The following is a 25,853-nucleotide window of genomic DNA, read 5'->3' on the forward strand; positions in this document are numbered from 1 at the left end:
TAATATAATGCAGTAGGTGAGGGACTGTAACGTTATATAATATAATGCAGTAGGTGAAGGACTGTAACGTTATATAATATAATGCAGGAGGTGAGGGACTGTAATGTTATATAATATAATGCCGGAGGTAAAGGACTGTAACGTTATATAATATTATGCAGTAGGTGAGGGACTGTAACGTTATATAATATAATGCGGTAGGTGAAGGACTGTAACGTTATATAATATAATGCGGTAGGTGAGGGACTGTAACGTTATATAATATAATGCGGTAGGTGAAGGACTGTAACGTTATATAATATAATGCGGTAGGTGAAGGACTGTAATGTTATATAATATAATGCGGTAGGTGAAGGACTGTAACGTTATATAATATAATGCAGTAGGTAAAGGACTGTAACGTTATATGATATAATGCAGGAGGTGAAGGACTGTAACGTTATATAATATAATGCAGGAGGTGGCGGACTGTAACGTTATATAATATAATGCGGTAGGTGAGGGACTGTAACGTTATATAATATAATGCAGGAGGTGAAGGACTGTAACGTTATATAATATAATGCGGTAGGTGAGGGACTGTAACATTATATAATATAATGCGGTAGGTGAGGGACTGTAACGTTATATAATATAATGCGGTAGGTGAAGGACTGTAACGTTATATAATATAATGCAGGAGGTGAGGGACTGTAATGTTATATAATATAATGCCGGAGGTAAAGGACTGTAACGTTATATAATATAATGCAGGAGGTGAAGGACTGTAACGTTATATAATATAATGCAGGAGGTAACGGACTGTAACGTTATATAATATTATGCAGTAGGTGAGGGACTGTAACGTTATATAATATAATGCCGGAGGTAAAGGACTGTAACGTTATATAATATTATGCAGTAGGTGAGGGACTGTAACGTTATATAATATAATGCAGGAGGTGAGGGACTGTAACGTTATATAATATAATGCGGTAGGTGAAGGACTGTAACGTTATATAATATAATGCAGGAGGTAACGGACTGTAACGTTATATAATATAATGCAGGAGGTGAGGGACTGTAACGTTATATAATATAATGCAGGAGGTAAAGGACTGTAACGTTATATAATATAATGCCGGAGGTAAAGGACTGTAACGTTATATAATATTATGCAGTAGGTGAGGGACTGTAACGTTATATAATATAATGCAGGAGGTGAGGGACTGTAACGTTATATAATATAATGCGGTAGGTGAAGGACTGTAACGTTATATAATATAATGCGGTAGGTGAAGGACTGTAACGTTATATAATATATTGGGTAGGTGAGGGACTGTAACCTGACATAATACATGCAGTAGGCCTGTGACCGCTCAGTGACAGTAGCACACACACTTGCACACACACACACACACACACACACACACACACTGTCCCCGCTTCACCTCTCTACAGCGGTTTGAGCTAACCAGCTTTATCCCGCCTTCCGATTGGCTGCGACGTTCCGGTGACGTCACTGGGCCGCTGCAGCTGTCGCCGCCCTGTAGTTAGCGCCCACTGTAGATTCGCTTGGCATCGGGTTGGAGCAGAGCACGGAGCGGCGGCTGCCAGGTGGGTGCAGGCTTCAGAGCACGGAGCGCTAATAATGGCGGACATTCATGCTGCAGTATACTTCCTCTTTGTAATAAGTTATTATAGCCGACTTGTGCTGTTTATGGATCTGTGAGGCTACTACCTGCCCTGTGGTTTATTGGGGGCTTGCTTGGACTTGTAGTTCTTCCACCTGGCAGTCATATGTGCGCCTGTACATGAATTGCTGCATTGTTTGTGATGTTCCCAATGGTTGTTGCTCTATGGCCAGTATTGTATTATGTGGACCACCTTCCTGTGGGACAGATGTGACAGCCTCAGCCTGTCCTCCGTCTACGCCATTTCATAGGCACCGCCGTATCGGATGTACTCACCAGTGTGAATAGGGCACCTACCTGGACTGGGGTCCTAGAGCAGTCCCAGGCCTGGAGGATCCCCGTCTGTATGCAGGGCTTTATCTCACATTCTCTTACCCCCTTTATATGTGTTTTTGCAATAATATTTGATCTATTTCCAGCAAAGGGACTTTTACCAAAAATCTCTGACAGCCGCGTGTAGCAGTACAGCCCGATGAATGAGCCCCGGTGTAGATCACAGTGTGTAATGGCAGGTTTATCTTTTTGTGAAGTTCTAGATTGGTTAGAATGCCCCCCTATAGGCAAAGGGCGCTATATAAACCGAATCTGCATCAAGGTCAAATCCAGGGAAAGATGGCCATAGATGCAGGGAGGCTTGTCCTGATGTAACCGCAGTTTATCCGTCTACACATCTACGTAACGAAACTCTTGTGATTACAAATTTAAGGGCATCTATCAGCAGATTTGTACCTATGACACTGGCTGACCTGGTACCTGTGCACTTGGCAGCTGAAGACATCTGTGTTGGTCCCATGTTCATATTTGTTCACATTACTGAGAAAAATGATAGTTTAATATATGCAAATAAGCCTCTAGGAGCAACGGGGGCGTTACCGTTACACCCAGAGGCTCTGTTCTCTCTGCACTTTGACAGGGCCAGGCAGTGTAAACGTGATCACACCTGACTTCTCCTACAGTCAATCAGAGTGCAGAGGACGCGGCAGTTGCAGAGAGAGCAGAGCCTGTAGGTGTAACAGCCGTGCTCGTCTCCAGGGGGCCTTAGTTGGCCCTGACAATCTTGTTTCACTTCTCTCACTTCAGCCAATGGCATTTATCATGTAGAGAAAGTTAATACCAGGCACTTACTAATGTATTGTGATTGTCCATATTGCTTCCTTTGCTGGATGGATTCATTTTTCCATCACATGATACACTGCTCGTTTCCATGGTTACGACCACCCTTCGATCCAGTGTTGGTGGCCGTACTTGCACATTATGAAGAAAAGCATTGGCCTCTCACACAGGAGCTCACCAAGGCCGGCGCTATTTCCTATAGTGTGCAAGCACAGCCACCGATGCTGGATTGAAGGGTAGTTGTAACCATGGAAACGAGAAGTATATAATGTGATAGAAAAATTAGTCTAGTGGCCTAACTTTCTCTACATGACAAATGCCACTTGTTGAAGTGAGAGAACCCCTTTAAAACTGTCTTAGTTGCTCAGGTTTAATTTCTTAAAGGGCTGTGAAAAAAAAAAGTAAGTTGAGCTCTGATTGGTTGCTACGGGCAACTAAGACAGTTCTACGGTTTTGATACATGAGGCCCAGTGTGTCTTACCACTAGCATTTTCTTCATGCCCTTTTTTCCCAATAGAGAAGGGGATTCAAATTGCCAGGAATAACACCAAGAGCTACAGCATGTTTTTGAAAAATCAAGAAAGGCAAAAACTACCACTGAATGAACAAAAATGCCAGTTACAAAAAACGTTTGTGTGTCCTGCATTTCATATTTCCCACAGACCTTCCGCTAACATCCGGAGCTGGCATTTTTACCACAAAAAAAAAAAAAAGTGCAATAAAAGAGTACTAAAAACTTCAAAAGTGCATAGAAATGGCAGTGAAAAACAATGGGGGTAGAGATGGTGTTCCAATATGGCAGCCTTGATCCCCCTGCGCCAGAGTAAGATGCCTGTTAATAAATCAGTCGCATCTCTGGCACCCTAAACTCTAATCTGCATCATCTGGGGGCTGGCACAGACTTGAGCTATAACTTATTCCAGCCTCTGGCATATATTGCAGTAAGCCCCGCCCCTCCCGCTAAACGCCAACACTTTTCCTACCACTTTAGAAAAGCGTTGAGAAGTCAAAAAGTCGCAGATTATGGTGCAAACATAGTGTGCGACACAATTTATCAAATACAGTGATAAACTGTCCTCTATGTGCAAAAGCAGCCCTGGGGTTCATGCACACGGCCGTTGGCGGTTTTGCAGTCCGCAAAACATGGATACCGACTGTGTGCCTTTTGCATTTTGCGGAATGGAACATCCTGCCCTCTATAGAAATGTCCTATCCTTTTATGCAGAATGTACAAGAATAGGACATGTTCTATTTTTTTCTTGGGGTGCCGCGGAACGAAAGTGCGGATGTGGACAGCTCCATGGAAATGAATGGGTCCGCATTCAATCTGCAAAAAATGTAGGTCGGATGTGGACAAAAACCACGGTCATGTACATAAGGCCTTATTCACACGTCCCAATTCATTTTAATGTATGTATTCAGACATCAGTGTCTTAGCACGGTCCGTGGGTCAGTGTTTTAGCTTGGACTCGTGCTCTATTTTGTCCGTGTTCACAGATCTATCGCGCTCATTATAGTCTATGGGTCCGTGAAATCCACGGATGCAACAACCCAAGTTTCACCGATCATTAGGCAGAGATGCTTTAAAAATTATTTTTCAGCTGTGCAGGGTCAGTGGTACACAGACAGCAAAAAACGGACACACGGATCCTTTATCGACAGCTTCACCTTCTCACAGATTTGAGCACGGAAACGGACGTGTGAATGAGGCTTTAATCTGGAAAAATGTCACTGAAACCCCATTTGTTCGGCCTACCCTCCCCTGTGAGAGCTGTCAGATTCCCACCCAGGACTCACAATAGAATAAAAGGGTTCGGTCCTCAATGCCACAGTGGCAGCGGTCAGCAGTTCTCGGTCTGCTGAGTTGCTCTGTATTGGTGAAGGGTTAGGAGCTGACACCCAGACTGGTGAGGATGGGTTTCATTTACAGTGCAGGACTTTGATTAGACATGTGATTATCCATGATTGAATAGGGTTAATGTGTCCTTGACTGTACCCGTACTTGTATCGTTTGCTCAGCAAGGCCTCAGTTTCTGTTCCTCGGCCTCCGCCAGGCCTGTGCGCTGCCAGCAGCCGCAGATAAGGGCCTGTCACACTCCCTTCCTGGCAGCCTGTAAGCAGCAAGGTCAGGCTGCCAGACAGAGCTGCACGATCACCGCTCACTGTTCTCTCTCTCCATGTCGCCTTTGTTAATCTTGGCGGCGACTCCGGCGAGGTTATTTGGTAAACTGCTGTGTACATTTCATGAAACTAGTCACTGTTCAGTCATGTAACATAGGAGAAGAAAAAAGATTAACTAGGAAGTGCAAGCTTTGCCATTTTTATGTAGAAAGTTTGGATTGGAAGTTTTTTTTAAATTCAAACTGTAAAAAAAAGCAAATAATATGTATGTTTATATATTTATATATTATCAGTATTTGTGTATATATATATACGCACTCACGTTTTTTGGCACTTGCAAAAAAGTAAGAATGCTTTCATTTTCATTCACTTTATTTTTATTAATTAAAAAATGAAAGCGAATGAACAAAAAAGAAATGTAAATCAAATCAATATTTGCGGTGACCGTCCTTTGCCTTCTAAACAGCATCATTTCTTCTAGGTAGACTTGCACACAGTCTTTGAAGGAACTTGGCAGGAAAGTTGTTCCAAACATCTTAGAGAACTAACATGTACGGCGATGGTGTTAGGCTGAGTTCACACGAGCGTGACAGATTTGGTCCGGATGCGTTCAGGGTGCGTTCAGTTAAACTCGCACCATTTTGCAAGCAAGTTCAGTCAGTTTTGGCTGCAATTGCGTTTAGTTGTTCAGTTTTTTCCGCGCGGATGCAATGCGTTTTGATGCTTTTTTCACGCGCGTGATAAAAAACTGAAGGTTTACAAACAACATCTCCTAGCAACCATCAGTGAAAAACGCATTGCATCCGCACTTGCTTGCAGATGCAATGCGTTATTAACGCAGCCCCATTCACTTCTATGGAGCCAGGGCTGCGTGAAAAACGCAGAATATAGAACATGCTGCGATTTTAAAGCATTGCAGAAGTGATGCATGAAAAAAAACGCTCATGTGCACAGCCCTATTGAAATGAATGGGTCAGGATTCAGTGCAGGTGCAATGCGTTCACCTACTGCATTGCACCCGCGCGGAAATCTCGCCCGTGTGAACTCAGCCTTAAGGGCAGGGCTCCAGACTCAAAAAAATATCAAGAAGCCATTGGCTCCTAACCTGAAAAATTTAGGAGCCAAATTGAAATTTTTAGTCGCCAAATTTAAAATACATATAATTACATGTCTTACCTAGGGTTGTCACGATAGTCGATTTCGATACCATAAAAAAGTATTGCGATACTCGTTACCACGTGAAAAAAATAAAACACCAAAAAAGAGCATTCCACATTTCATGGAACGTCTGGACCATAATAGAACAGTCGTAACCTAACTTTTGTCGGGACAAGGTGACTAAAAAATGGCAAATTGCATGTTTCTTAGTTTTTTTTCTGTTACAGCGTTTACCGCATAGGAGATATTTTTAAATATTTTAATAGTTTGCACTTTTTCGGGCATGGTGATATGTTAATTTTTTTATTGTTTATATATTTTATATGTAAAATTGGGCAAGGGGGTGATATAAACTTAATATTTTGGTGTTTGTTTTTTTTTTTCTTTTTTTTTTTTCTTTTTTTTTTCTTTTACTTTTTAATTAATACCTATTTCCCCCCCTTAGGGGCTAGAACCTCTGGGACCTTTCATCCCTTGTCCTATTCACCCTAAGTAGATCTCTAGTAGGGTGAATAGGACCTCACACTCTCCCTGCTGCCCTGTGCATAGTACACACAGCAGCAGGGAGCTTACCATGGCAGCCAGGGCTTCAGTAGGATTACACTGCTGGGGCTCCGATCAGAACTGCTACTGTACCACCAATGATAATACTTAGGGGGTTGGGGGCGCACTGCACCACCAATGATAATACCTGGGGGGGGTTGGGGGCGCACTGCGACACCAATGATTCTGATTTATAATATTGGGGTTGGGGGGTTCAGTGCACTGCGCCACCAATGAATATCGTTTATGCTTAATACTAAATCAGGCTGCGGGTGCCGGACATATCCCATACCCGGCACCCAGCCTCTATGACTGCGTGCTGCGATCCGCCGCTATTAACCCCTCAGGTGCCGCAGATCGCAGCGCGCAGTCATAGAGGCTGGGTGCCGGGTATGGGATATGTCCGGCACCCGCAGCCTGATTTTGTATTAAGCATAAACGATATTCATTGGTGGCGCAGTGCACCGAACCCCCCCAACCCCAGTATTATAAATCAGAATCATTGGTGTCGCAGTGCGCCCCCCAACCCCCCCAAAGTATTATAATCATTGGTGGCGCAGTGGCCACAGCCCCTCCCCTCCCTGCTATCAGCCCATTGGTGGCAGCAGTGGTGGAGGGGGAGGGATTGCCTCCTTCTCCCCTGTGTTGTTGAGAAGAACATGGCACGTGCTGACAGCAGCGCATCCCATGTCAGTTTGTGAAAGCGGCGGGTCTAGGCGCAAATGGTGACCATTTTGGTTGCCATCTGGAGCCCTGAAGGGGTTAATGACATTGACTGTATGTTTAGGGTCATTGTCCTGCTGCAGAGTACACTTGGAGCTAATCAGACGACCCTCTGATGGTTTTGTTTGCTGGATAAGTATCTGCTTGTGTTTCTAAACATTGAGGACACCATTTAGGCTAGGTCTACACGACAACATTTGTCGCGCGGCAATAAGTTGCGTAACAGATAGGGCACAACTACACTGCAACATTTGTCGCACAACGATTTTTATGATGGTAGTCTATGGTGTCACACTGCGACATATGGCGATGCGAAAGTCGCAGAAATATCCATCTCAAATGGATTTTTTGCAGTGCGACACCATAGACTACCATTATAAAAATTGACGCGCGACATTGGTGCAACAAAATGTTGCGCGACAAATGTCGTGTAGACCTAGCCTAATCCTGACCGACTCCCCTGACGAAACCTAGAGCATCAGATGTTGTTTTGAAGGCAAAGGCTGGTCACACTAGACATTGATTTAAAGGGAACCTGTCATGTGGATATTTGATTATAATCTAACTAATTATATACAATCATTAACTACTAAAAAGTACCTTAGATGTATTCACTTACTGGTGTGACAGATGGTTACCTCATAATATACACACAAAGATGCTGCATGCTAATGAGCTGATTTGAGTCCAGCGTGATGTCATTGAGTCCAGCGTATATTTAATTCAGAGCTATAGCCACTGCCCTGCCTACCTGCTGCTGATTCCTATGGAAAATAACTGTCAATCAGCAGCAGGTGGGCGGGGAGAGTCAGGAGTTTATGAATATTCAGGCATCATCATTATCAGCTGGAGCTTTTCAATACAAGATGTTGGCAGATTGACTGGGTCAATTAAAGAAAGTGACCCAGCATTTTGCTAAGAGAATCAGTCACTTATTTATGTTGCCCTTAGTTAGGACACCATAAAACTGGTGACAGGTTCCCTTTAATTTAGATTCACTTTATGTAAAGAGGTTTCTCTCATGGTGCCATCTTTTGGAAGGGCTTCACTTTGCTTGGGGCTCCAAAATGGGCAAAGTGAAGTGAGACATTTTGTACAAAGAGCCCTGCAATGGTGGGAATTGGGACAGCTCCATTCCTTACAACTGGAACGGTCCCTGATACTACAGAGATTTCATCCGCTTTGTGGAGGAACACAAACTGGAGGGTCTGAAGCGTGACTTGTGGGGGCCCAAGACAATCCACAAACTAATCAGTGCAGCGTTGTAACGCTTGTATGCTGCTGACAGCAGAGTTGTAACTGGTACATGTGGATTTTTTATATTGGTAAAACAGTTTAAACATACAAATTTGGACTTTGACTCATAGGGAGCCACTTTCAAAAGGTGATGGTAGCAAGATGGTTCTCTTTTCTTGAGAGATACCTCTTTGCATATTATTTTCCCATGTCATGGAGCATTACCAATAAGTCTCCGTACGTATCTAGTCTCTATAAATGTGTATTCCCAACCTGGACTTTTCTGACTGATCCACAGGTTATGCAAGACAACTCTTCATACTCTGCGGCAGGCAAATGGGGCCCTGTTGTCCAGATAGACACAGGTCCTGCAAGTATGCAGGTTTATGGTTACTTTACCTCCAAATATACCTTTATAGGTTATATATGTTATAACATCTTATGCTTGATTTATAGTCTAGTGTTCCCTCTGTACTTTTTTTTTAATAGAACGTGTGTGTGTATACTGTATGTATAAAAAATATATATAATACATTTTTATGGAGTTCGATGTACTAAAATATTTGATAGTTCTACATATTTGGGGTTTTTGACCTGTTTTGTTTCTGTATCTTTATTTCTTTACGAGAGGTACTCTATTCATCTGCACTGAGGCTCAATTGTACGTTCTGTTTATTAGAAATGTTGCCTCGTTATAAGGAGACGCTCATCACAGTTCAGTGCTCTTTGTTCTTCTGCATATGTTTTATTATGTTTCCGTCCGTTTACCTAACTAAATAGAGCTCTAAATGTGTATTTTTTTTTAAAATTTCATACATCTGGGGAATAATATACCCCCTTATGGAGAATGTGGTGTGATCAGTCTTATAAGCCTGGGAAGAAAGGGAGGCAAATGAGCTCTGCCTCTGGTGCCACCAGATGTAAGGCAACTATCCTGCATTTCATGAATTAACCCCACCAGAGCGTTTAGCTTGGGGGGAAGCATGGGGGCAATGACACCATAGGTATTATATAATTAGGGTTTATGTAGTATCCATGTTTCTTTCCCCTGTTTGTCTTTTCCCGCCCTTTTTTCTATTACAGGTAAATTTACCTCAGAAAGTGTGTTACCTGCAGTCTAGAAGATTCCAGCTGTACAAGTGAAAAGCGCACCTGATTGGTTGCTGACTGTTGCTGGGGGAGATTTCCAGCCCTCTGATTTGTTGTTGGTTTAGTGGCGGGAATCTGTTCCCCTTTATATTTACAGGTTCGGCGGAGCTGGCTCAGGCTACTTTCACACTAGCGTTCGGCTGTCCGCTCGTGAGCTCCGTTTGAAGGGGCTCACGAGCGGACCCGAACGCTTCCGTCCAGCCCTGATGCAGTCTGAATGGATGCGGATCTGCTCAGACTGCATCAGTCTGGCGGCGTTCAGCCTCCGCTCCGCTCAGCAGGCGGACACCTGAACGCTGCTTGCAGCGTTCGGGTGTCCGCCTGGCCGTGCGGAGGCGTGCGGATCCGTCCAGACTTACAATGTAAGTCAATGGGGACGGATCCGTTTGAAGATGACACACTATGGCTCAATCTTCAAGCGGATCCGTCCCCCATTGACTTTCAATGTAAAAGTCTGGACGGATCCGCTCAGGCTAATTTCACACTTAGCTTTTTTTTGCCAATATAATGCAGACGGATCCGTTCTGAACGGAGCCTCCGTCTGCATTAATATGATCGGATCCGTTCAGAACGGATCCGATCGAACGCTAGTGTGAAAGTAGCCTCAGATGTGCCTGAAGAACTGACCAGCATCCCACCCACCCTTCCCTTATTTTCGCACCGTGTCACCTGTCGCTGGGCTTTATTAGAGGGGTAGTGTCGCTCAGCTCATGCTGAGTGGATCTTGGTCTTTATATGGTTAATTTATTATTGGTCTTTTGGTATCTGTTATGATGGTATTTTAAAATTAATTTATTTATTTAATTTATGGTTGTTAAATATTTTAAGTGACCCTTAATAAAGCTCAGCGGCCATTTCCTCCACTATGTTGTTGGTGTTAATCATTTATTAGCGATAAGTTAGTATTAGAGTGTGTCATTTGCCCCCATGTATAAATGGTAAATTCAATGACTGGATAAAATGAGGAGCAATAAAGTGTTACTTAATGTTATTGTATCATGATTTCTTCCACATAGAACGCAAACATGTCATCTGAAGAATGGACACCCCAAGAAAGCGACTCAACAACCTCAAAGCTGATGAGGAAGTCTAAGGAGTCACCTTTTGTCCCTATAGGTAACGTATGTAATATGTGTCTATTCTGTAGGACATTCTAGAAGTCCTGCTCTGTGCCAGTGGCTTTCCATGCACACAAAAAGATGGAGTCAGATCAGTAGGTCATTTAGTAGGGTTTTATTAACTGCTGTTATGAAGAAGACGCTTTGTGCAGGGGGTGGCTATGGTTTGGCGGTATTGAAACCTAATATTGGTGAATAATATTGTCAACAACTTAAAGGGGTATTCCAGTAAAGTAACTTAATTTTTGAAAAACCGCGTTAAGGCTGCAAGCTGTGACCCAACCAGAACCCATACCTGTACATATAACCAGAGTTTCAATTTACCTTGCAATCCATTTGTCTATCTCCTATGTGAGCCTGCAACACACTGAGAGTATCATGGCGCCTGATCTTCCCTCACAAAACTTAAAAGTCTACAATCCCCACAATCCTTAGCTTTCCTGCTGTGAGTGTTGATGTTTATTGATTGGCTGCCTGATATACAGTCCGGTCACGCCCCCTCTACTCGGTAATCACCAGCACACTAAGGGTACTTTCTCACTAGCTTTATTCTTTTCCCGCATAGAGTTCCGTCCTAGGGGCTCAATACCGGAAAAGAACTGATCAGTTTTAGGCTACATGCACACGACTGTGCTGTTTTTTGCGGTCTGCAAACCGCGGATCGGCAAAAAAACTGAGCCGCCCATTTGCCTTCCGCAATTTGCAGAACGGACGGCCCATTGTAGACATGCCTATTCTTGTCCGCAAAATGGAGTGCTGTCCGCGTCTTTTACGGCCACATTAAAGTGAATGGGTCCGCATCCGAGCCGTAAAAACGGCAGCTCGGATGTGGACCAAAACAACGGTCGTGTGCATGAGGCCTAATCCTAATGCATTCTGAATGGAGAGCAATCCGTTCAGGATTCATCAGGATGTCTTCAGTTCAGTCTTTTTGCTATTTCAGGACGGAGAAAATACTGCAGCATGCTGTAGTTTTCTATCCGCCAAAAAAGACTGAACACTTGCCAGAATGTCGGATCTGGCATTAATTTACATTCAAGTGTATTAGTGCCGGATCCGTCATTAAGTGTTCCGGCAAAACGGATCCGGCATTCTGGTCTGCGCATGCGCAGACCTAAAAAGAATGCAAAAAAATGTTATACCGGATCCATTTTTCCGGATGACATCGGACAAACGGATCCGGCATTTCAATGCATTTGTCAGACGGATCTGCATCCGGATCCGTCTGACAAATGCCATCAGTTTGCATACGTTTTGCTGGCGACGGAACTGCCTGCCAGAATCCTCTGCCGCAAGTGTGAAAGTACCCTAACACTCCCTTTGTTGCACAAGACATTTAGCTAGAGAATTGATAGCAACACACTGCGCGTGCTCGACCTAAGAAAGGCTCAGAACTCTAGGTCTTTTGGAATCAGCTGTTATATGAAAACCTTATTTTTCCGGGAATTAAGAAAATTAAAATACATAAATATTACTTTATTATAAATAAATTCCCAAATACCTTTTATTAGTTATAATGGCTTGTTTTGTCTGGGAAGGGGGCCCACTCATGTCTAGTCGCAAATCGCTAAACAGTAGGGAATCCCGAAGAGTCGGGACTCTTTCTGGCTTAGGAGTCCCTGCTCTGACTCCATATATGGAATCGGTAGTATGACCATGAAGGGGGTATCGCCAAGCATTGGCACCCTGTGTATTTAAGTCTAATTACCCTCTCTTTCTGAAATGTTCCTGCTTGGATTTGAACTCACAACCTTCTACATTACATGCAAGAATCTTAACCACTGAGCTCTAAAGCTCAATGCAAAGCTGTGACAGAAAAACCTCATAGTAGTTTTGCAGGTATTTCTATACAGCAGAAGTATCGTTATTTTTTTATTTTTTGTATGGCACAAAATAAATGTGTAATAAAAAAAATATATATATAAAATCATACCTCTGATATATATGAATACATAATATGTGGGAAACTACTACTGAGGGTTTTAGCCATAATATAGTTATAGCAGGTTACCCATGAAGCTCTATAGTTCAGTGGTTAAGTTCGAATCCCAGCAGAATCATTTAACCCCTTAACAATCAGCGGTGTACATGTACGGCGCAACTGGACGTGTCTTAGCCAGCGCCATACATGTACGGCGGCATGCTAATTCGGCGGGTGCAAGAGCTGCGCCTGCCCGATCCGCAGCAGTGGTCCGGCAGTCACTGATAGTGGCGCATTACCCTTCATGTTCCGCAGTCAGCACTGACCGCGGCACGTGTGATGTCCTTGCGGGGATTGGAGCTGCCATCGGTTCCCCTCGCTGCTGTGACGGGGACCCGATGGCAGGGAAGGCAGCTCGATGCCTTCCTTAGGCATTGTGGCTGCCTTCCGTGACAGCCTGTGAGATCCAGCCCCCTGGATCTCACAGGCAGGAAGCTGTAAATGTATTACATTCAGTAATACACTTACAGCCAAAGCTTTACAATACAGAAGTATTGTAAAGCATTGTGAAGGGGATCAGACTCCCAAAAGTTGAAGTCTCAGAGTGGGACAAAAACAAAGTGAAAAAAGAAGTAAAAAAAAAATAAAGTTTTACAAATAAAATTAAAAGTTTCAAGTAAAATTTTTTTTAAAAAAAATAGGGAAAAGAAGAAAAATCTGTATCGACTGGCTCTATGAAAATATCACATGACCTAACCCCTCAAGTGAACACCGTCAACAAATAAAAACTGTGCTAAAAAAACATGTAGTGCCAATCAAACCGCCATCTCATCGTGCAAAAAATGAGCCCTTACCTAAGACAATCGCCCAAAAAATAAAAAAAACTATGGCTCAGAATATGGAGACTCTAAAACATGATTTTTTTGTTTCAAAAATGCTTTTATTGTGTTAAATGTAAAAAAAAAGTAGACACATTATGTATAGCCGTGTCCGTAACAACGTGCTCTATAAAAAATACCACATGATCTAACCCCTCAGGTGAACACAGTAAAAAAAATCTAATAAAAGCGTTGTCAAAAGAGCCATTGTTTGTCACCATACATCACAACATGTATAATAGCAAGCGATCAACAAGGCGTATGCCCCCCAAAATAGTACCAATCTGTCACCTCATCCCGCAAAAATCAGCCTCTACCTAAGACAATCGCCAAAAAAAAAAAAAAAAACTATGGCTCTCAGACTATGCAGACACTAAAATGTGATTTTCTTTTTTGTTTCAAAAAATATATTGTTGTGTAAAATGTAAATAAATAAAAGTATACATATTAGCTATTGCCATGTCCGTAACGACCTGTTCTATAAAAATATCACATGACCTAATCCCTCAGATGAACACCGTCAAAAAATAAAAAATAAAAACTGTGATAAAAAAAACTTTTTTTTGTCAACTTACATCACTAAAAGTGCATGCAACACCAAGCAATCAAAAAGGTGTATTCCCCCCAAAATAGTACCAATCTAACAATCGCCTCATCCTGCAAAAAATAAGCCAATCGCCCAAAAATAAAAAATAAATATGGCTCTCAGAATATGGAGACACTTAAACATGATTTCTTTTGTTTAAAAAATGCTGTTATTGTGTAAAACTTAAATAAATAAAAAAAAGTATGCATATTGGGTATTGCCGTGTCTGTAAAAACCTGCTGTATAAAAATATCACATGACCTAACCCCTCATTTGAACACCGTAAAAAAATAAACAAATAAAAAGTGTGTCAAAAAGGCATTTTTTTGTCACCTTACATCACAAAAAGTGTAATACCAAGCGATCAAAAAGTCATATGCACCCTAAAATAGTACGAATCAAACCATCATCTCATACCGCAAAAAATGAGCCCCTAACTAAGACAATCGCCGAACAAATAAAAAAACTGGCTATTTTTTGTTTCATATTGAGTCATGTGGAGTTTATTAAATTGTCAGCAGAAAAAAACACTGTGGCTTGTTCCATTGGATGCCATAGGTACAGAGGTTTCTAGAATATATCTTCACAGCAGTACACAGAGGTTATGCAGCTTTACCCTGGACGCATGAAAGACGGATTCTAAATATGAAATGTATAATTGTCCCCTTGAAAGTCCGCCTTTCATCTCTAGTGTACTGGACAGATCCTTTGCATCATCCCTAATTAGAAAACCTTAATGTCGGACAAATCTAATTAGCACTGAGCGCAGCCAGCCTGACACATGGCAGCGACATCAGTTGTGTAGATTGAACCAATAATGGCCAGCAATGTTTGTCCTGATGGCTTTAAAATGAAGAGTCATGACATTAATATTCCTCTGATTATCTACCTTATATTTATATTTAAAGGGGTTGTGCAAGAACGGGGGGCAGGGGGGATTAGGGGGCTTTATTTTACAGGTCTGGTAAAGTGGGAGGTTTCCAAAAAATATAAAAATACTCATTCTTGCACAACCCTTTAAAGATGGGAGAACTTATCATCGCCCACCTGCCGCAAGATTGGGGGAGATTTATCAATACTGGTGTAAAGGAAAACTGGCTTATTGGCTACTATGGGCAACAAGATTTCACCTTTCATTTTGCAAAGGAGCTCTGAAAAATGAAAGGTTGGATCTGATTGGTTGCTATGAACAACTAAGCCTGTTTACTTTTACACCAGTTTTGATAAATCTCCCCCATTTAGTCCAGCCCTAACAATTTCCCTGCACTACTGCTGCTATCAGCAGAGTTAGGGCTCAGGTGCTGTTTCAGGTTCGGAGAAGCTTTCTTACAGGTGCCGTGCCTGTCTGCGCTACAGCGCTGAAGCCCCCTAACTTGTCACTGCCATGTGTAAGGCTGGCTGCGCTCGGTGCTAATTAGATTTTGTCCAATATTAATGTTTTCTAAGTAGGGGTAATGAGACCGATCTGTCCAGTTTATTAATACTAAAGATGAAAGGCTGACTTCTAGAATTATTACCATCAGGGGCAATTATACATTTCATATTTTAAGTCTGGTAAGTGCCTAACCCTGCTGACGAGACATCATCAGTCATCATACACAAAATACAGTATATAATATATATACAGTGGATATAAAAAGTCTACACACCCCTGTTAAAATGTCAGGTTTCTGTGCTGTAAAAAAACTGAGACAAAGATAAATCATTTCAGAACTTTTTCCACCTTTAATGTGACCTATAAACTGTACCACTCAATTGAAAAACAAACTGAAATCTTTTAGGTGGATGGAAGAAAAAAAAAAAAAAACTAAAATAATGTGGTTGCATAAGTGTGCACACCTTATATTTGGGGATGTAGCTGTGTTCAGAATTAAGCAATCACATTCAAAATCATGTTAGATAGGAGTCAGCATACACCTGCCATCATTTAAAGTGCCTCTGATTAACCCCAAATAAAGTTCAGCTGCTCTAGTTGGTCTTTCCTGAAATTTTCTTAGTCGCATCCCACAGCAAAAGCCATGGTCCACAGAGAGCTTCCAAAGCATCAGAGGGATCTCATTGTTAAAAGGTATCAGTCAGGAGAAGGGTACAAAAGAATTTCCAAGGCATTAGATATACCATGGAACACAGTGAAGACAGTCATCATCAAGTGGAGAAAATATGGCATAACAGTGACATCACCAAGAACTGGACGTCCCTCCAAAATTGATGAAAAGACAAGAAGAAAACTGGTCTGGGAGGCTACCAAGAGGCCTACAGCAACATTAAAGGAGCTGCAGGAATATCTAGTACTGGCTGTGTGGTACATGTGACAACAATCTCCCGTATTCTTCATATGTCTGGGCTATGGGGTAGAGTGGCAAGACGAAAGCCTTTCCTTACGAAGAAAAACATACAAGCCAGGCTACATTTTGCAAAAACACATCTGAAGTCTCCCAAAAGCATGTGGGAAAAGGTGTTCTGGTCTGATGAAACCAAGGTTGAACTTTTTGGAGCAAAAACAACACTGCACCAAAAGAACACCATACCCACAGGGAAGCATGGTGGTGGCAGCATCATGCTTTGGGGCTGTTTTTCTTCAGCTGGAACTTGGGCATCAGTTAAGCTAGAGGGAATTATGGACAGTTCCAAATACCAGTCAATATTGGTACAAAACCTTCAGGCTTCTGCTAGAAAGCTGAACATGAAGAGGAACTTCATCTTTCAGCATGACAACGACCCAAAGCATACATCCAAATCAACTAAGGAATGGCTTCACCAGAAGAAGATTAAAGTTTTGGAATGGCCCAGCCAGAGCCCAGACCTGAATCCGATTGAAAATCTGTGGGGTGATCTGAAGAGGGCTGCGCACAGGAGATGCCCTCGCAATCTGACAGATTTGGAGTGATTTGCCAAGAAGAGTGGGCAAATCTTGCCAAGTCAAAATGTGCCATGCTGATAGACTCATACCCAAAAAGACAGTGCTGTAATAAAATCAAAAGGTGCTTCAACAAAGTATTAGTTTAAGGGTGTGCACAGTTATGCAACCCTATTATTTTATTTTTATATTTTTTTTCTTCCCTCTACCTAAAAGATTTCAGTTTGTTTTTCAATTGAGTGGTACAGTTTAGAGGTCACATTAAAGGTGGAAAAAGTTCTGAAATGATTTATCTTCGTCTCATTTTTTTTACATCACAGAAACCTGACATTTTAACAGGGGTGTGTAGAATTTTTATATCCACTGTATACACAGGGTGTTTTATAAAGATGTACCCAATTTCAAAGCAGTGCATTTTACTGTGATAACGTGTGAAATGTTGTGTGAAACGTTGCTTCATCACTAAAACTGAAAGTGGTAAGAAGCTGTCGTCCTCCATGTTGTGTTCCATCTCATCACACTTTCCTTCGTCATCTGCACCAAGATCAGGTACCAGTTGCAGCCGCATGGCCTCATGATTAAATGTCACCTTAACATGACATCTCCCTACCGGTTCTTTCCCCTGCTTTAGCTGTTTTAGGGATAGGCATTTCTAATATTTCCCCCTCGCTGCAGATGGATCTGAACTCATGCTTTGACCGCTACCCGGAAAGTTATAGCTAGACATTGGAAAGAAGCCTACGTGCTAGCCATTTCTGAAGTGATTGCACTCATAAACCAATACTCACAACATGTGCTCATTTATGCTCTGGACTTGTCCGCTAGTAAGAAAACCCAATCAATGTTATCGAGCCAATATGCCTATCTCCCCCACCATTAAGGTGGATTTACACAAGCCAATTATTGGGCAGATTAACGCTCGTTTCCGACAATCGGCCTGTGTAAATGTCCGCTTATCACCAGATGAACGAGTGAAACGCTTTTTCATTGGGTGATCCTGTCTTGCAGAGACATCAATCATCGTTTCTGGGCAGCAGATCGTGCTGTCTATACAGCGATCTGCTGCTCAGAAGCAATGATTCTCTATAGGGAAGGACGATCCTAATAGCGATCTTTCGTCCTCATACTGGGGAGGAGATCGCTGCATGTAAATGCACAGTCTCCTTCACTGAGCGAGCAGCTGACTGTCGGGAAGGAATGCTTCCTTTCTGACAATCGGTTGCTCCATTGCCCATCTAAACCCGCCTTTACTCTGACATCTGTCTGCGTACAATGTTGCTTGGCACGGCCTGGCAGAATTTTCTTACAACACGCGCCTTTCTTTCAGGATCACTGTTCTTGTTTCTTTCATCTTGTTGTAGTTTTGTTATTCTTTCTTTTCTATATCTTCTATAACTTTAGTCTTCTCATTAGATGGACTCCTATGCTCACTATTGCATTCCCTTCCTGATACCAGACCCTCAGCATGTAGAATGTATGATGGATGCAGGTTTTCTTCTGTATGTTATTATTTTATTACTGAAAATCCAATAAACACGTAAAGTACAAAGAAAAAAGTAAGTCCCCTTAGCACACGCCAGATAGTTTGTATAAGGTATTGCACATTTTCGGCTGGCACGAAGAGTGGACTACGCTGAAGACTCGTTTATCGAATTGTTGTTACCAGAGACAAATTCTCTTTAACATTGGCGGATCAATGCCAAAACGCCATCGCAGTTGCAGATTCTGTTTTGCTGTATAGCAGAACGCCAAACCCTGCGTCTTGTGGTGTGGCCATCTCGCTAATGACTGAGGCTAGAGGTTGTTTGTACATTGGGAGAAGCATCTAGCAGTAATCATTTGAAACTCTGTGCTTTGGCATTTCAAGTGGGAAGAGTTTCATTCATGGGCAGTTTGTGGTTGCAGAGATATTGCAATTCGAAATAAGGTCAACGTCAGACTGAGTAGAAGAGAGTAAATGAGGACATGGGTCTGCAGATATAATGTATGAAGCAGTGTCAGGGCTGTTGAATTCGGTGTACTAAAATAGCCTCGTTATCTGCCCGATAAGTATAAGCAAAAGAGATGGCATGAATCCACTCCGCGTGTGACATCTAGAATCTGGTACATGGTGACTGACATCATCCAACAAAGGCGATAAGAAACCACACTTCAAGGGCATCTGTCAGCAGATTTGTACCTATGACCTATTACATGTGCGCTAGGCAGCGGAAGGCATCTGTGTTGGTCCCATCTTCATATGTGCCTGCCTTTGATGCTTTTATAGCCTATGGATTAGGGACTGGTTAAATAGATACCTAATAGACCATGATCGATTGTGGTGTCTGGATATGTCATGGAAGCTATTGAAAAGCTCACCTCGTCTCTGTTAAGAGATGCTATTATAGCCCGTGGGTGATGGATGCCAATGTTAGGTATCTGTCAAAGCCTTTTTCCTGGAGGCCAAAAGCGTGCCCTAAGTAGATACAGTCACATGTAGTGTGTATGAGCAGAATTGTGTGCAGAAATTCCACATTGCGTACTGTAGCAACGTGCATAAGAGTTTAAAATATCCTGTATCTGCGCTCGTGCCGCACGCATTCAGGTACTGTTCAGTGCCTGCGCAGAAGCGTATGCAGCCGGGGACAGCCTAGAAAGGATCACTGTGACCAACACCATGTCCTATGGCATGAAGACCTTGGCTCTGCAGTGTTTACATTAGACCATACATGGCCAGCAGGGGGCCTTCTACTGAGCAGCTGTGGTTTGAGGACCTGTACACATTTATGTGCCGCAAGGTAAAGGGGTGTCCCAAGACTCACAGCTAAACAAATATATTTGGCAGTGGGGCTTAAAAACATAAAATAAGATGTACTCGCCTCCACTGATCTACCGCCGTTCTGAAGATGCCCGGGTCCCTGTTGCTCTCTACTTTTGGCTCCCATTTTTATACAGGTGAAACTAGAAAAATTAGAATATCGTGCAAAGTTCATTTATTTCGACTCATTACATGCAAAGCGAGATATTTCAAGCCTTTATTTGTTATAATTTGGATGATTATGGTTTACAGTTTATGAAAACTCCAAAGTCTCAATTTTGAGGTACCCTTTGCTCAGGGGGTATGGATTAATTAGCTGACTAGAGTGTGACACTTTGAGCATAGAATATTAAACCTTTTTAACAAAATTCAAATTTAAACTGCATTATTGCAATTCCTTTTAATTTGCATTACTGAAATAAATGGACTTTTGCACGATATTCAAATTTTTCGAGTTTCACCTGCAGATGGTGCCTTGAAATGCTCTTTTAAGTAATTACTGGGCGCAGTGGTGCCCCGCACTCAGACAGTGATTGGCTGAAAGGTATTTCAGGACAGTCACGACGGAAGTAGAGAGCAGCAGGGACCCAAACAGCGTCAGGGAATCTGTGGAGGTGAGTAGATCTTATTTTATGTTTTCAAGCCCCTCTGACTCCGCAAAAGTTTTGGGGGAGCTGCAAGGGATTCTTTTTGTCAGAAAACCTTGTTAGGATTCACATTGGTCATCACAGGTTTATGTGAAATAAAGCTACGGTTATATGAAAAATCCATCAGTGATGTACATGGTGAGAGTCATTCATAATGTACTGGCAGTAAAATAAGGAATGCGTTTTACCGAGGTTCTGCATAATAATAATGAAACCTGCTCTCCTTTTATTACCTTAGTAAAGTGTATACGACTGTGATTAAAGGTCAAGGCGCTGTGCTCGATGTCTCATTTTATTTTCTGCGTTTAGTTTGTAGCTGTCATTCTTAAAGGGAACCTGTCACCTCAAAAATGCATCTACACCCGCCAGCAGTACCTCATAGTAGCCCGCAGCCTGCTAATAATCATATGTTTTATCCTGTTGTCCGATGCTGCGCAGTTTTATTCCCCCATCAGCACTATCGTGCCGGCCAGCTTGAAGTCAAGGGGCTAGCGGCCTCCTTGCTTCAAGTCAAGGGACCACGCCCCCTAACCGTCCCCTCTTGCCTGAGAGTGACAGCCTGAGTCTCGCGCATGCGCGGTGCGCTCTGTAGTAATGCTCTATCCCATCTCCTGCTGCCGCTGTTAGTCGGGTGTCAGCGGCGCAATGCGCATGCGTGAGACTTGGGGAATCGCGGCTGCACTGCAGGCTGTCACTGTCAGGCAAGAGGGGACGGTTAGGGGGCGTGGTTACCTTGACTTGAAGCAAGGAGGCCGCTGCCCCCTTGACTTCAAGATGGCCGGCACGATAGTGCTGATGGAGAATAAAACTGCGTTTTTTTAACTTACGCAGCATCATTAACAGGATAAAACAGGCTGCGGTCTACTATGAGGTACTGCTGGCCGGTGTAGATGCATTTTTGAGGTTGCAGGTTCCCTTTAAAGGTTTTGTTGGCCTTATTAGTGCAAAAAGTCATTTAGGTGGGCTGACCTATCTATCTATGAACTACAGTGGACAGCCTCTAAGTTGGCTTCAGTATAAAAAGGATCTATTAAATGCAGGATGCCTGGACACATGAAAGACTGCAGAATTTGCCATGGATGTCAGTGTAAATCTCTGTTCACATTTGCTTTGTTGCAAATTCCATCAAATTTAAAGAAGCGGTTTATGCAGTGCATCTGTCGCTACATTATAACATCCATTATAAATGGAAACCACAAGACAGATATGAACACAGGCTTACAGGGTAACTGGTGCTAGCAGCAGAATGTCCTCAGACGCTGCTCTGGGTTATCAGGATGTCTCTCAGTTTAATGCACCCACACAACAAAAAACATTTAGTTTCCCCCTCCCTTCCAGGAATGGCTGGCTTCATGGCAGTGGTAGCTTATGGCCTCTACAAACTCCGCAGCCGTGGGGACCAGAAGATGTCAGTACATCTCATTCACATGAGAGTTGGTGCCCAAGGATTCGTGGTTGGCGCTATGACCTTTGGTAGGTTAAACATTAGTTTGCTTAAACTTTTTTCTAATGTTTGTCACATTGAACATTCAGTCTATTTGAATGAATGGCAAGTTATGGGGTAATGGAGATACCGAGGACTATATATGATTAGAGATGATGGCCACCTGATGAAAATGTGGGCTCTGTGGACACAGGCTGGCAATAAGGTCCACTTCTTTGGATTCTAGATATTGTGAATCTCCAGTAAGCCCCCAAGTTTTACAGCAAACTTCTGTTGAGGACCTTGGTAATAACTCTGATCCAACACTCAGGCTTTCCAGTAGGGCTGTCACGATAAATTTGATCTTTGATTCCAATACCAAGGACAGTATGACAGTTCTCAGTACAAAGACAATACCGTGCCAGAAAAACACGAAAATATAAATTCCTTCCATTGAGGTATATGAGGTTGCTTGCTATTAATGTGAGGCACATGGAGGTCCAAACTGATAAAACCATGTGCCTCACATTAATAGTAAGTGCCCCCATCAAGTACATCCTCACATAACAGGTAACATGAGGGTAATGTGTGGGTGCATAATGAGGTCAATTTCTAAGTGAGGTATATAATGTTAGTAAAGAAGCACTACCACAAAGCTCTTTATTCTCTGGTCCATTAGAAAAGTACATGATGTACGGTCAATTCTAGTGAAGATATTCTTTTTACCGGTGACTTTATTTGTGAGTTATAACTTCCCTTCAAATTTTTAGCTGTGTCATGTGACCAGCACTCAGGAAGTCAGTTACTTCTCTATTCATTCCTATGAGACTGACATTAAGGCTACCATAGGAATACGTTAAAAAAAAACTGGCTTCCTGTCCATATATAAGATGCTGTGTTATGTGGAGAGTCAGAGTGTTGATCACAGGACACAGCTGAGGATCAGAAGGGAGGATATAACACATAAATACAGTCAATGGTAAAAAAAATTACCTTCACTGCATCATTTACCTTCGTAACAGGTCAGGGAATAAAAATGTTTGTGGGAATGCACCTTTAATTTTGAACCTCCATGTACTTTACATTATTAGTAAGAAACCTTATCATGAACTCACTCATTAACCCAATGTTAACCCAGGAGTTGCCACCCCCATCATGTATAAGCGCTGCAGTAGCAACACCCCTCCTGCTGGAGTGACCATCTCCCCCAGTCCCATACATGTATGCCTCTGGATTCCCAAACACACACATGGCCTGAAAACCATGATGACAGAGATTATAAAAGAGTGTGGACCGTGGTGCTCTTGTCTCAGCCCAGTACATGATGGAGCACCAGTGAGTGATCGGGGAAGTCGTACCCTGCATCGCTCCCTTCCCACTATGATGCAGTCGCTGATAGAGAAAACTATGCTTTGAATAGTCGGACCTGCTGCTAAGCTTCGCAGTAGCACACCTTATTATTGAAATAATGACAATGTCAATTATGAACAAAAAAACACTTGAATTATCGAAAAAGCATTGATAGTTCAATGCATTGTGCAACCCTATTTTGTAATTTATAAAAAAAAGTTAGAAACCTCTCTTTAACCGTACCAGGTGTTTAAAACAGGAGATCCAAGAAGCAGATCTTTTTTAGGACTCAGTCCAATTCTGTATCACAGGGGCTGTTGGTGGTTATTGAAGAAGTTTGGGGCCTTGGGATCGACCGATTATCTGTCTTACCGATATTATCGGCCGATATTCAGGATTTTGAAAGTTATCGGTATCGGCATCTATTTTGCCGATACTCCGATAACGTATTGGGAACACGGATCGCGCTGATGTTGGCGCGATCCGTGTTCCCTCAGCAGCACAGGGGAGAAGGAAGCAGTGTCTCCCTCCCCCCTGTGCCGCTGCCACCAATGAGAGGAGGGAGGACAAGAGGAGGGGCGGGGCTGTGGCTACTGCGCCACCAATGAAGATAACTCTCTCATTAATTCATATACAGGAGGCGGGAGCTGGCTGCAGAATCACATAGCCGGCTCCCGACCTCTATGACAAGTAGCTGCGATCTGCGGTAGTTAACCCCTCAGGTGCTGCACATGAGGGGTTAACTGCCGCGGATCGCAGCTAACGCTCATAGAGGTCAGGAGCCGGCTATGTGATTCTGCAGCCAGCTCCCGCCTCCTCTATATGAATTAATGAGAGCGTTATCTTTATTGGTGGTGCAGTGCACCCCCCCCCAAACCCAGTATTAATCATTGCTGGTGCAGTGCGCCCCCCAAACCCAGTATTAATCATTGGTGGCGCAGTGCGCCCCCCAGTATTAATCATTGGTGGCAGTGGCCACAGGGTCCCCTCTCCCCTCCTCCTCAGTGGAAGTTCAGATCGGAGCCCCAGCAGTGTAAGCCTGGGGCTCTGATCAGTTACAATGGCAGCCAGGACGCTATTGAAGCCCTGGCTGCCATAGTCGGCTCCCTGCTGCTGTGTGCACAAAGCACAGAGCAGCAGGGAGAGTGAGGTTCTATTCACCCTGATAGAGCTTTATCAGGGTGAATAGGACAAGGGTTCTTGTCCCTAAGGGGGCTAATAGTGTAAAAAAAAAAATGAAAAAGAAAGATTTACAAAAAAATATACACGTTAACAATAAACATATTCATTTTCAGCAGATTTGTGTAGGAATTTTTTATTTTTTCAAAAATGAAAATTCACAGAATATCGGTATAAATTATCGGCCTGACAGTTCACAGATTATCGGTATCGGCCCTAAAAAATCAATCAGTCGGTCGATCCCTTTTGGGCAGTATTTGTATGATCCTCTTCTTTTCTGATTTAGGTGTATTATATTCCATGTACAAGGAATATATCAAGCCTCGATTTGAAGATCATTCTGATGAATGAAGAAGGAACATATATTGTCACCGTAGACCTGTCTGGTAATCAACCTTCTGAGGCCTGGACAAGCTTTTAACTATTGTGTTTTCAAACCGTTTAATCACTAATTTACCTATTCCTTGCTACAATACCACATATAGGCAGTTTTATTGATTGTGATGATTATGTACCAGTAAATCAACAGTTTTTTTTAATAGTTTTAGCTGCAATTTGACTGGAATTTTTAACTCATGGTGCAAAATACTTCCAGGATTAGTAGGTGAGGGGGTGCACTACACTAGCTCAACACACTTTAACAGCATTTTTTTTCTTTGCCGAGTATAGAAAGCCAATCTACATATATACGTGTCATTTTATGTGTATGTATACTGCCTGTACTGTGGTAGTCATAATCTTCTGCTCTCAAGTCACAGGCTTTGGTCAATTTTTTTGTCTATTGTTAGTCCTCGGTGCCTCAGGACAGGTCTGATAGTCTTACTGGTCTCCTTTTAGGGGCGATTCACACGTCCATATGTGTTTTGCGGATACGCAAAACACTGACACTGGTAATGTGCGTTCCACATTTTGCGGACCGCACATCGCCGGCACTCTCATAGAAAATGCCTTTTCTTGTCCGCGGACAAGAATAGGACATGTACTATTTTTTGGCGGATCCGCAAATGCGGACAGCACATTCCGGCCCTATTGAAAATGAATGGGTCCGCACCTGTTCCACAAAATTGCGTGGCATGGATGCGGACCCATTTTGCGGACATGTGAATGGACTCTTAGAAATGTTCTTGAGTATTGCCTAAGGTGTTGAATCCTTGATGGCTGTAATGTAACTGAGCACGACCTACTTGAGCAGCCAAAAGTCATCCATATGTCAGCAAGGCTTCTACCAGGTGGGATACCTTGTGGTAGGTAATGTAAAAGAACGTTTCATCATAAATCTCTAAAATATGAGTTTCACTCACCATCCCTGCATAAATACAGCGTTTTAAAAAAGTTCCCAAACTTATCAGCAGAATTGGACTGGTTCTTGCCTATGTGTCTT

At 42.7% G+C, this 25,853-nt stretch overlaps 1 protein-coding gene across 1 annotated transcript; it reads left to right on the top strand.

Annotated features, from left to right (window-relative positions):
* Positions 1-1,536: 1,536 nt before the first annotated feature.
* On the top strand, positions 1,537-25,013 carry HIGD1C (HIG1 hypoxia inducible domain family member 1C). Its single transcript, XM_044284067.1, has 4 exons — positions 1,537-1,596; positions 10,733-10,832; positions 21,859-21,993; positions 24,759-25,013. Exons 2-4 carry the CDS (start codon positions 10,742-10,744, stop codon positions 24,821-24,823), a joined length of 291 nt encoding a protein of 96 aa, XP_044140002.1. The 5' UTR covers positions 1,537-1,596; positions 10,733-10,741; the 3' UTR covers positions 24,824-25,013.
* Positions 25,014-25,853: the final 840 nt, after the last annotated feature.

This window comes from Bufo gargarizans, chromosome 3 (genome assembly GCF_014858855.1).
Source record: "Bufo gargarizans isolate SCDJY-AF-19 chromosome 3, ASM1485885v1, whole genome shotgun sequence".
In the NCBI taxonomy this organism is placed as follows: Eukaryota; Metazoa; Chordata; class Amphibia; order Anura; family Bufonidae; genus Bufo; species Bufo gargarizans.

Excerpts from the sequence above, each read along its gene's own strand:
- HIGD1C (XM_044284067.1), top strand. The coding sequence starts at position 10,742 with ATGTCATCTGAAGAATGGACACCCCAAGAAAGCGACTCAACAACCTCA. Across the intron at positions 10,833-21,858 it reads GTCACCTTTTGTCCCTATAG|GAATGGCTGGCTTCATGGCA; the intron begins GTAACGTATGTA and ends CCTCCCTTCCAG. Across the intron at positions 21,994-24,758 it reads GGTTGGCGCTATGACCTTTG|GTGTATTATATTCCATGTAC; the intron begins GTAGGTTAAACA and ends TTTCTGATTTAG.